Source organism: Coccinella septempunctata, chromosome 3 (genome assembly GCF_907165205.1).
Source record: "Coccinella septempunctata chromosome 3, icCocSept1.1, whole genome shotgun sequence".
Lineage (NCBI taxonomy): Eukaryota > Metazoa > Arthropoda > Insecta > Coleoptera > Coccinellidae > Coccinella > Coccinella septempunctata.
Genome location: NC_058191.1, coordinates 3,765,351 through 3,777,394, shown reverse-complemented (window position 1 = coordinate 3,777,394; position 12,044 = coordinate 3,765,351). Strand labels below are relative to the sequence as shown.

The following is a 12,044-nucleotide window of genomic DNA, read 5'->3' as shown; positions in this document are numbered from 1 at the left end:
GATATTGGCGTCAGATTTTAGATGAATGGAAAATGAATGGGCGACGTAAATCACAAACACTTACAAAAGAAGAATTTCCAAAGTTACTTTTCAAGCTTTACGTCAAATTATATCCAACGGGGGATGAAGTGTCATCAAATATGCAAGCTGGTTTCAAGGCATGTGGAATTTACCCATTAGACCCTCAGCATCCCCTAAAACGTTTACCAGACTATCAGTCTGAGCAAAATCAAGCAACAGTACAGGAACACGTGTCTACGGCCGTAATTGAAGTGTTGAAAGAATTCCGCGGAGTTAATGTGCCAACACAAAAACAGAAGAAAAAGAAAATTAATGTCCAACCAGGAAGGAGCATATGTGTAGAGGACCTCAAAGGATATCATAATCATTCATGCACAGCTGAAGAAGACATAATTCAAGAAGAAACTGAAAATGAAGAGTTTGAACAACTAGAACAGGAACCAGAGTCTATAGATGAAGCACCCTTAGAATATGTTGGAGATAAACAAGTAGATAAATTTTATGTGGTTCAATTCAAAGTAAAGAGTCTAGTTCATCACTATGTGGGAAAAGTTATTTCCATTGATGACCTAGAAAACAAAAATGTTGAAATTGCATTTTTGAGAAGGTCATCTAAATCAAATTATAAGTTTTTCTGGCCTCAAGTAACTGACGAGGGCATTATACCTATCTCTGAATTAATCACAGCTCTGCCAGACCCCCAGAAAGACAGGAGAGGGGCCTTCTTGTTTGGTGCCAATCATCTTCACCCTTACCTGAAAACTTTGAAATAGATAGATATTTGGCACAGTGCAACAGTGCCAAATATTGGTTTAGTTCCTTTCATTTTTTATTATGTTAGAATTCTGTTGTTGATAATAAAATACCTCGTTTTATGTAAATTGTGTATTTCTGTTGAATAAATTTTTTTTCTTCCGAAAACAAGAAGTTTCTAGTTTTGAAGTGTTCAAAGAAACCTTATCTGTGGAGTTACATTGAAATTGCATGGTTTCATTATATGCTTTCAAAGTAACCCCGACTGCGGGGTTACTTTGAAGAGTCACAAATTAATTTAAAAAAAATGTTATTGATCGTTTTGAGATCTCATTTTTTTGTCATTAGAAATGTCGAACTGACGCCCGTAACATATATTTTTTTGGAATTTTTCATTCACTGCCTTACTGGAGATATATAGATTCAAAACAAAAAACCGTTCAAAGTAACCCCATTTTACGGAACGTTCTTATACTGGTCCTATTAATCTTAACTCATTAGCAATTATATTCGAATTTCAATAAGTGTGACTAGTAAACTTTTTACAATATTGAAATTGGACGAAGTCATAACCGTTGAGAAAGTCAAAATTTCTTATATGTAGGTACTTATACATTTAAAAAACTCACCATTTTATCGGGATATTGGTTATTTTCTAAATTTTTAGCAAGTTGCTGCTCCACTTCGAATAGTTTTTCCAAAAGTCATGGAAAAATCTTTCCATTTCAGTAGGAAAAGCCTTCAATCAGAGAATTTCGAATCAGATCTTCTATGAAAACTGCCTTACATCAATATTCTTACGATCATAACACCTACTGCAATATGCTTCATCATCATCACGGGCATTCTGGAAGCTGAAGGACTGAGACCTCAATCTGAAGACCAAGACAGCTGTTTATAAAGCAGTGGTCCTCCCAACGCTTCTTTACGGAAGCGAAAGCTGGACGCCCTACAGGCGACATATTAAACAGCTTGAACAAACGCAACAACGTCATTTAAGACAAATAATGTACATCAGATGGTTCCGCAAAGTTTCAAATACAGAAGTCTTGCAGCGCGAGAGTTGTATATCAATTGAGAGTCAAGTAACGTAAGCGTCCACATTCTGAGGATGCAAGACACAAGACTCCCCAAAATAGCTCTGTATGGCGAATTCACAGAGGGAGCTCAGAAACCAGGAGGCCAATATAAGCGGTTTGAGGATTTACTGAATCAATCCCTAAAATCAGTTAATGCCATATCATAACTGGGAACAACTAGCTTTAGACAGATCACAGTGGGGGTCTTTGATACACAGACTATCCATGCCTGGAGTGTGGAAGGATCTGTAGGTCACGGTTGGGTCTCTTCAGTCAAAGGAGGGCACACAGTCGCAAGTAGCCCTAAGAAATTATAAGTTTGATCGCACCGATAATTTTGTTTTTAAGATTTTTTTGTAGATTTATTCTCGGTAACGGGATACAGCAATGAATGAATGATTTATCTATGTGACTAAGCTTCGGTATAGCTGCATTAGGGTGATGAACTTGAGACATTGCTTATTGAAAAACTTTCTTCAGTCGTTTGAAGTAATCATTTTGTGAATTACTGATATTGACATCTATTTAATTTCTCAGGACAAAGCCACATCCGAAAAAGGAAAACCAATCCCTGATAACGTTCGAATCGCAGGGAATATTATCTCATTTCGATTCATTCCATAAAAGAACAAATTCAATTTATGAATCTAAACGCACAAACGTTGGTATGTCGGAATAAGTAAAATGCGACATTAGAAAGCGAATAACGAATTTGGTATAACTAATGCTGTAATAGTGTAATAGATACGATCTGCTCGATTTGATATACAATCTGAATAAAAAATGAAGGAACAAAACAAAAGGTACCTTCTGGATAGTTTCGGAGTTTTCATTTCTCAAGAGATTCAAAACACATCAACTTATGTTTGAAAGAGGTTCAGATATGCAAGTTTTAGGTGCGATATATTCATACAGGGTGAGTCTTTGACTCTTAGAAATATTTCAGCAGTATTTCATTTACCATTTTCTCCGAATCGGTTAGGTTCAAAAGATACAGGCTGTTGAAAAACCAAAGTAAGATTTCATTTTTAGTTTTATATCACAAACGGTTTTTTCGAATGAAATGAATTTGGGAATATAGTTTTTCATTTATTTTATTAATCTTTTTCGAACACAAGATAACACCCACGTATTCCAGTTATCTCATTATTACCATTACGTACCATAAATATACCAAAAATTCAAAGAACCTAACCCTTGAAGTTAAGTTGAACGCTCTCTTATGAATTCTTGAGCGTTTTGTAAAATGTAAAAATGTAAAATGAAAAAAAAAAGTATTCTTCACATTTTCTCGTTTAATGCACCGTTTTAGAGTTATTTGATGTTTAAAAATTAAAAAGTATCTGTGAAAGTTGAAAAACTGGGTACTCTGATCGAATACATATCATATAATATATAGAAATTTAATTTAGGAGAAATCTGTGAGCCAGAGAAAAGAATGAAAGAAAATTCATACTCCAACAACTTCGTAAATGTAAGGAGATGTGTAAACTGATCAGTTTACCCCAATTTCTTTGACAATTTATTATTGTTACACAATTCATATTCACAGCTTCTGCATTCTGCTAAAGACCTGTCGAATTTCTTTTTCAGTTCGGAGCATGAAGTTTTATCACCACATCCCCTTTTCCATCTAAGTGTTGAAATCGTTGAAGTATGATATTCGATACACATGGCACCTTTTTCACATTCGTCGTATGTCTTTATTGTGCCTTCCCTGCATTCACTGGAGAGATCTTCACTTTCACATCCTCTACATAAGAACAAGGAAGCTGAAAATATATCAGATTAGTTTATAATAAAATTCTGAGGCCCTTTTTGGAGTATGAATTGAGTTTACGAAAATTTATGGGTTCTAAAAGTAGAAGAACTGTAAGAGTTCAAGATCTACGGAATTATCTACAAACAAGTATTAATTGTACTTCGGAAAAAAACTACAGTTAGGTTGAAATATCATGTTTACACCATTGTTACTCTATCTCGTGATCAACAGAAGAAAAGAGTGAATAACAAATATTCCTGTAATTCAATCATTCGGATTCCAGATGCTTCAAGTTATGGATTCTCAAAACCCTACGGCCTCCAACGTAGTTTTAAATATTCCATAAATTTAGCCCTTTTTTGGTGGGAACTGTTCATTTATACCACAAATAATTCTGCTCGACTTCGGCGAGGACAACTCACCATTCTTGAGAACTAGTAACAAGACAACTGCAACGGAAGAAAGATGCTAGAAAAAAATTATTCTCAGACAACCAATTGGAAACTCACGATGCAGCAGTCATGTAGGGCAGAACAATCGATTAAGAAACATTTCAAAAATCCTCAACAAATTTCGTCCAAAAACAAAAATATAAATGTGAGCGCAAACAAAGTAGATATCAGAATCTGATCAACAGGAACATATAAATCATAAATACCAAAAATCTCCTTTGTAAATACGCAGGCGGGCACACATGAACACAGAACAACGAAACATTACCACGTCCGCGCGGAAAGAAACAACATAAACAAGTGTAAAATAGTCACTTTTTATATAGGGGGAAAATCTGCAAGACAGACGAACACACCCTCTCCTGAGGGGGAACAAGTGTGGGGATTCTCACTCTCCTGAGCTCGAGACCCACTAAAAGCCCTGAACTGCTTCTTCATAGGTTCCGGGCATTTTGCCTATTAACCAGTTGACTCTTATGGTTTCTGGACTCTCACACGATCATAGTCGTATTGATAGTTGTATGCTGCCTATAGCTTTTATAGGTTAAGCTCTTCTTTGGTTACATTTAAACCCTTAACTGATCTCTCGGTCTTCTGTGGAAGGTTCTTGACCTTCTAGCTTCTTCTGTTCGATCGTAGTCGACTAATCTTCGTAGTTCCTCATTTGGATGTTGTTTGGCTTTGTCGAATATCCTTTCCGCCTTTCTCTTCATAAATTCTGTAACTGGTTCCCATTCCAAGTCCTTGTAGATTTGTTTGTTCCTAACAAACCAGGGTACATCCATCGCCATTCTAAGGAGTTTATTCTCAGTGGCCTGTATTCTCTTGATGTGGGTCTTGACTGCGAAGCCCCATGTCTCCGATCCATATGTGAGTTGTGGTCGCGCGATAGTTTTAATCATCGTCAACTTGATGTTCTTATTCATATGACTTCTTCTGCCTATGGGTGGATACTCATTGCGGCTTTTGTTTTATCAACTGCACATTTGATGTGGTTTTTCTATGTTAGTCCTCTGTCAAGCTTCACTCCTAGGTTTGTTGCTTCATTTTCCCATTCAACCTCTTCTCCATCAACTTCAATGTATTCTTATATCCTCAATCTTCTCTTTTGCAGTAATGTTGCTTGAGTATTTCTTCCATTGATTTGGATTTTCCATGCACCATTTGAGTAATTCATCTATGGTTTCCTGCAGTCTCTGGTGTAGGATCTCTGGGCGTCGATGTCTGAACGCTATTCCTGTGTCATCTGCGTACAAGGTGAGCATATTTCTAGCATTCTTCGGGATATCATGAACTTATATTACGTAAAGCAGAGGTCGAAGTACCGATCCTTGAGGCACTCCCGCTTCCAATTGTCTGGTTCGAGAGGTTGCTCCATCTTTCTTCACATAAAAGTTTCTTTTCCTCAGATAGTTCCTTATAATCTTGCACAGCTTGGTCGAATATCCTGCTTTTTTCATCTTGTAGATTGGGCATTCGTGCCATACTCTATCAAAAGCTCTCTCGATATCCATCAGAACTAATCCTGTGGCCTGTTTGGTCTGCATTCCTTCGTTGACGTATTCTATGAGCCGTAGCAATTGGAGTTCAGTCGAATGTTCTCGTCGAAATCCAAATTGTTCGGGTGGAATTATCTTCAACATTTCTGTTTCCTCATTAAGCCTCTTAGCGATAACCCTCTCGACGATTTTTCTTAGTGCTTATAGTAGACTGATTGGTCTATAATTTTGAGGAAATTTCCGTTTCTTTCCAGGCTTGTTGAAAACTATCATTTCTGCAGTTTTCCATCTCTTTTGGTAGTATTCGGTCCTCATCACTGTTTGTTATATTCGTCAAGGCTACTATTCCTTTTCTAGGCAATTTCTTTAACATATAATTCGTTATCCTATCTTCTCCAGACGCTTTCCTGTTTTTCAATTTCATTATGATCTCTTTGATCTCTGTTGGTGAAGCCGGTTTTGGAATGATTTCGGTTTCCGGTGGTTCCATCATCAAATTTTCGTTTGCCTCACTTCTTCTTCTAGATCTCCATTGTCATCATCATTTCTGTAGTTCTGACTTCTCTCTCAATTGAGTCGGCAAGTGCTTCGGCTTTTTCACGTCTCGTATATACCATTCCGTTTGCTCCATGCAGTGGAGGTATAACTGTCCGTTCTAGTCGTAAGCATTTTTGCATTTTCCAAGCCGAGTGATCTATTGTATTCAGTTCCCTTAATCTCTGGTGCCATCTTTTATTACGCAGTTCTGTTAAAGCATTTTTCAATATCTGACTATGCTTATTCAGTTTCTTCTGGTCTTCTTATCTTTTTGTTGTTCTGTAGGTTTTTCTGAGTCTTCTGTTCTTTTTTATAATTTCCTCTATATCCCTTGGCGTATCTCCACGTGAATGTTGCGGAATTGGTTTCCTTATTCTCTTGGTGCTTTCTTCATAGGCTTCTTTTATTTGATTTCCTTATTTTTCAACTGATTCATCTAATTCATCCCAGGTGTTTATTTGGGGAATTTCCGTGATTTTCTCTAAATTCTTATGTTTCTCCCAGTCTGTGCGATCCTTGGTTTGTGTCTCTTCTTCGTTTCTTGGGCCATGTCCCACTATGAATTCTATGGGATTGTGGTCTGAAGTTCCATCTTCTATTGTATCAATGCTGATTTCTTCAGTGATGTCTTTCATTACGACACTGTCCAGTACATCGGGTAGTCCATTTACTCTTGGTATGTAGGTCGGTATATCAGGTCCTATCACAACTGCATTAAGTTTTTCAGCATAAATCTTCAGTCTTCTCCCGTTGGTATTTTCCACCCTACTGTTCCATTCCTGCGATTTGCAGTTAAGATCACCAATTATGATTTTCGGGTGTCTTCCTTCTAGTAGCATTTTTAGATCCTCTTCCAGCATGTCCTCATCCGGTGATTTATAAGTCGAAATAATCTTCACTTGTCCTCGATTGGTATTCACAATAATCGATATTGCTTCTACTTCTTGACCATTGAATATTTGGTCGAAATGGTGATCGATATTCCTTCTTGCCAGTATAGCAACGCCACCTGTGCTGTTAGGTCTATCATTTCTGTAGATATCGTAATTGGGAAATGCTATCGGACGAAAATTTTCCGCGAAATCACAAGTCACAAAAGGAGAGAGGAATATGTACAGGTTGAGCGAACTTCGAAGGAATTGAAAAGCAGCTCTGTAACGGTAAAGGCCGGTTCACACTACTCGTGTTTCTGTTACCCATGTGGTTTGCGAGTAATGTGGACGATAGCCTATGGCTATCGCTATGCCGCACGAGTCCTGTGGAGGAAGATATGCATGCAAATGAAGCGGATCCTCGCTAGTCAAAGCCTGACAAGCAACTGAGATTATGTGGACGATGATAATGATGATAATAAACACGATAGCGAGTCAAACGAGTCACACCAGCCTACTAGACAAGCACGAGTAGTGTAGACCGGCCTTGGGAGCTAGCGAAAAAGTTACTTGTTAGCCACCATTTTCAAAAGATGTTCTTTTGTTTTCAATTTATGGGTGAAAACTCATCTCTCGGCTTTCAATTGATTCTTCAATTCAGTACAGTTTCCGTAATATCGAAAAACAAATACTACTGCAGAATTCCATTATTTGAAATCGAAATTAATACTCACGGTCTTTGGACCCAATAATGTCATTGTTGCAGTTCGATCCTTGACAAGTATTGCAGAATTTCAGTGCGGAAGCATGATTTACCACCTGTTGTTGACACCAGTCGCCAGGGGCACACCCTCTACGATATAAAGGCTTACTGCCTTCATTTAATATATACTCTACATAGCAGTGATCTTCCCCCTTGATGGTGCAGGTCTTAAGATCCTTTACGGTTCCTTGGCGACAATCAGAGGAATATTCTCCACTGCTACAATACTGACATTCCAAAGAATAGACGAATGAAAAGAAAATAGTATTGGTGCTCAAAACTATGAACATTAATGATACGTATGTCTTCATGATTGAAAAATTTCTGAGTTTAATCTCGACGTAACTTATATATGAATGACGAAAATTGGGGAAGCAAAAAATGTATTCGATTTCATATCTCCCAAAAGATAACCTAAATTGATTACCTACTTACCGAAAATGCCAATTATATATAAATTGCATGTTTATCTCAAAATTTACCGTAATGAACACCTGAAACTTTCGAAAAAGTATTTATTTTTGGGACCTATGTATACTTAACCATTTAAGTAGAAATTTAAATTCGTTCTTGAACTTCCCATGTTTATTGTTCTATAAAATCTAAAGCACAAAGCATGAAAGAACAAATGGTTGGAAGCTTAGGCTTTCCAAATTTCAAACACACTTTTTCGATGATAGCATTTTACAGATGAACAGGTAGCGGTGGCTCAGGACGCAGAGGATCTGGGGTTTATGGCCCATTAGAGAATATAAGGACTGGGGTTTGTCGGTCAAAAGAAAGAAGACGATATATCTATGTGTTGGTATAGCAATAATGTAGAAAATCCCCAAGTAGATGAACACATTCACAGCAGCTCATGTAAAGAATACACCTACCTTGGAGCAAGAATAAGGCCTGTCAAGTTAGCCCGGAAGTTGTGCCATTACATGGGTCAGTCACTAATGGTGAGTTTATGCAGAATAACTAAGAACCAATACCTAATAAAAAGACCAGTCGCATGGACAGATAGCAAATATCTGCCCAGTTTATTGGTCACTTTCTTAGGTATTAGTTCATAGTAACTCTCCATAAACTCACCGAGTTTAGGTACTGACGCCTCTCGGAGGCGTCAAGAAATTCTAGAATATTCAAGAATATTTTCTCTCGCCGATGCTACCAAGGCCACACATCTTCGTAAATGCCTACTTGTTGCTTGGATCACATTATTCCAATTCCAGACACAGTTTCATGCAGTACACCAGTTAACCGTATCTTAAACTGTTTTAATGATTCCGATCACATCTCTAGGAAGTCATTTCTCGCATTTGTGCAGAAAAATGTTGATTGCCATAAGAGAAGAAACGGTGTACCAATCTTATGAGCTATAACTCTTTGAATCCTATAGAAATTGACGTTTATATCCCCTTAATATGGGTTCATTCCTATCATCAACTGTTATCTATTGTGATTGCATCAGGCTGTGTCAGCTGGTCGCTTCTGATTGAACGATTAAAGTTTCTGAAGCACTGTGAGACATTTTATCTGCAAATCTGATTCAGTCTTAATGCGTGCAACTGCAGAAATTAGCTTTGAATTTTTTTCAAATCATTTTTGGAAAATTTTCATCTAGCGAACGGTTCATTATTTCTTTTAATGAACATATGATAAACCTCTGGGGTACAAGCTGAGGAAATCATAATTCTCTAATTCTCAGATATTAACACTACAGATTTCGAAAAAATCAATAGAAAAAATCTGTCAATGGCTGTATAGATATTTCAGATAATTTCATGGAATAAGACGGTAAAACAATGGTTTTATGTATGACAACGATCCTCTTAGCGTTAGTCTTCGACTAATTTCCAAGATTTGAAATTTAGAAATTAAAATCTCAACTCAACTGATTTCTAATAGAGCCAAAATTTTCTGTCGGAAAACTTAATTTTCAAAGAAACTCACAGACGAAAATTATTTCATGGGCAACCGATTGCTTTCATAAAAGTGAATGTACTTGATTTATAAGAATAGTTGGCTTATGAAGAAAACTCCGTTAAGAACCACAATTTTGTAACTTTTCTGGATTTTCAGCTACTTCTTCTAAATTTTGCAAATCCTGGAGGATGCAGCTGCCGTTCAAAATTCAATAATTCTTTGGCTTTATCACTAAATGTGGGTACTACATTTCACAACTCTTTTTCATTTCGGAACATCTTTCTGACAATATTTTTTGTCGTTAATCCAAAGTTGGGTTTGACGATTTCAGCGCTCCTAGACATTTAGTGATTGGTACATTTTTTCATTGCAGATGATAGTGAGAGTTTTTGGAGATGGACTTTCTACTGATGTACCAGTAACTCCCGAGACAACATCTTCTGATGTAATTGAGTGTTGCAGAGATCCTGGAGATGAAAAATGCAATCTGATTGCGATATGTGCTGAACATGGAGGTGAGCTAAATTTAATCACAATATTGTGTTCGAGTAGATAATTGGCGAGCCATTTCACTTTCAAGTTTTTATTTGGCAATATAACTTCATACATAAGTTCGAAATTTTCTACAGATTCTACAGGTATGAGATAACCCCATTTTTTGAAAATTGTCCAAATAAATGCTCCTAGTATACCTGATAGGAGGATGTATTGATATCTAGTTAGCCTAGACCAGTTACACGCATAAAGTAATATTGCGTTACCATAGCAACGAACAATAACTCATTAGTAGTGTCAGTGTGAAGTTATAGGTCGAAAAAGTAGACCAGAGTTACGCAATAAATTAAAAGAAAGAAGATGTCCACCGAAATTTCGAAAATCGAAAAAATGGAGTATCGAGCCATCATCAAGTACCTGCATTTAAAAGGGTTAAGAAGTAAGGAGGTTTAGGAAGATATGCTTAATACCCTTGGTGATCAATGTCCTTCGTATGCGACCGTTAAAAATTGGACTGCAAGCTTCAAAAGAGGTCAATTTTCCATTGAAGATGATGACCGATCGGGAAGGCCAGTTTCTGTGTCAGTCCCCGAAAATATCGATGAAGTTCATGTCATGATTTTATCAGACCGTCGAATTGGGCTAAAACGGATATCTGAAGCACTGAATATTTCATGCGAACGCTTTCATCATATGGTTCATGTCAATTTGGCCATGAGAAAAATTGCTGCAAAATGGGTACCCAAATGTTTGAATGTTGACCAAAAGCGTGCAAGGGTAGAAGCATCGCGTTCGTTCTGTGCTCGATTTGAAAACGATTTAGACTTCTTAAACCGAATTGTTACTATGGATGAGACTTGGGTACATTTCTACGATCCAGAAACAAAGCAACAATCGGTGGAATGGCGACACTCTGGTTCTCCAAGACCTAAGAAGTTTCGTGTCCAAAAATCTTCTGGAAAAGTTCTTGCTTCAGTTTTTTGGGACTGCCATGGAGTAATCATGATTGATTTTTCGGATAAGGGTAGAACAATAACCGGACATTACTATTGGACATTACTGACCACTCTATGGGAAAAAATTGAAAGAGAAAAGACGCGGAAAGCTATCCAGAGGTATTTTGTTTTTGCAGGGCAACGCCCCTGCATACAAATCTCATGTTGCCTTGCAAAAAATTCGTGATTTAGGGTTTGAATCCCTAGAACACCCCCCCTTTTCACTAGATTTGGCTCCATCCAACTATCATCTCTTTCCTCAACTGAAAAAAGTTTAAAAGGGCGTAAATTTTCTTCCAACGAGGAGGTAATAAATGCTGTGGAGGTCTCGTTTGCAGAGCAAGAAGAACATTTTTTTTGAAAGGCTTAGGGACGTTGCCTGTTCGCTGTAATAGATGTATCCAATTAACGGGAGAATATGTTAAGTAATAAAGTTAGTCCGAGAGCTGGCAGCAAAAACAACTACCTCATAAGTTACCAAAGGTTTGGTTTGGCACTTTGGTTCAACTTTATTACCCAAACTTGAAACCGCCCGTCTGCCGGGCGTGAGTGGTCGCCTTATGGGATAAAAAAAATTGAAAAGATGAGAAAAAATCGATAGCAACTTCCTAATAGTTACCAAGATGAATGTTGGGTCAAAATGGTCTAGGATCTTGACTGAATTGAAATCGTAAGCGTCTGTCAACAGGGGTGGTCGCTATTTTGAAACAGACGCTGTCAAATACAGGGTGGTTCAGATCATAACCAAGAAATTTTAACCACGTATTCTACATCAAAAATAAGCCCTAGTTTGTCATATAAACATATTGTTTGGGAAACTAACGTTGATTTTTAAAATAAAAGTTTTTCGCGCCACATGGTATCAGGGGTCTCCCTTCCTCGACCCAAGACGGGTAACACAT

General features: G+C 37.4%; 2 protein-coding genes across 2 annotated transcripts in view; one reads left to right on the top strand and one right to left on the bottom strand.

Annotated features, from left to right (window-relative positions):
* The window catches only part of LOC123309618, a 71,629-nt gene extending 61,465 nt beyond the window's left edge, over positions 1–10,164 (top strand). Inside the window, exon 3 of the transcript XR_006537276.1 lies at positions 10,026–10,164. The gene's annotated coding sequence lies outside the window, so the exon portion shown is untranslated. The remainder of the gene's footprint in view (positions 1–10,025) is intronic.
* On the bottom strand, positions 3,182–8,042 carry LOC123309619. Its single transcript, XM_044892820.1, has 2 exons — positions 7,710–8,042; positions 3,182–3,625 (listed from the first exon to the last, which is right to left on the bottom strand). The coding sequence occupies exons 1-2, from the start codon at positions 8,026–8,028 to the stop codon at positions 3,354–3,356; spliced, it is 591 nt and encodes a 196-aa protein (XP_044748755.1). The 5' UTR covers positions 8,029–8,042; the 3' UTR covers positions 3,182–3,353.
* Positions 10,165–12,044: the final 1,880 nt, after the last annotated feature.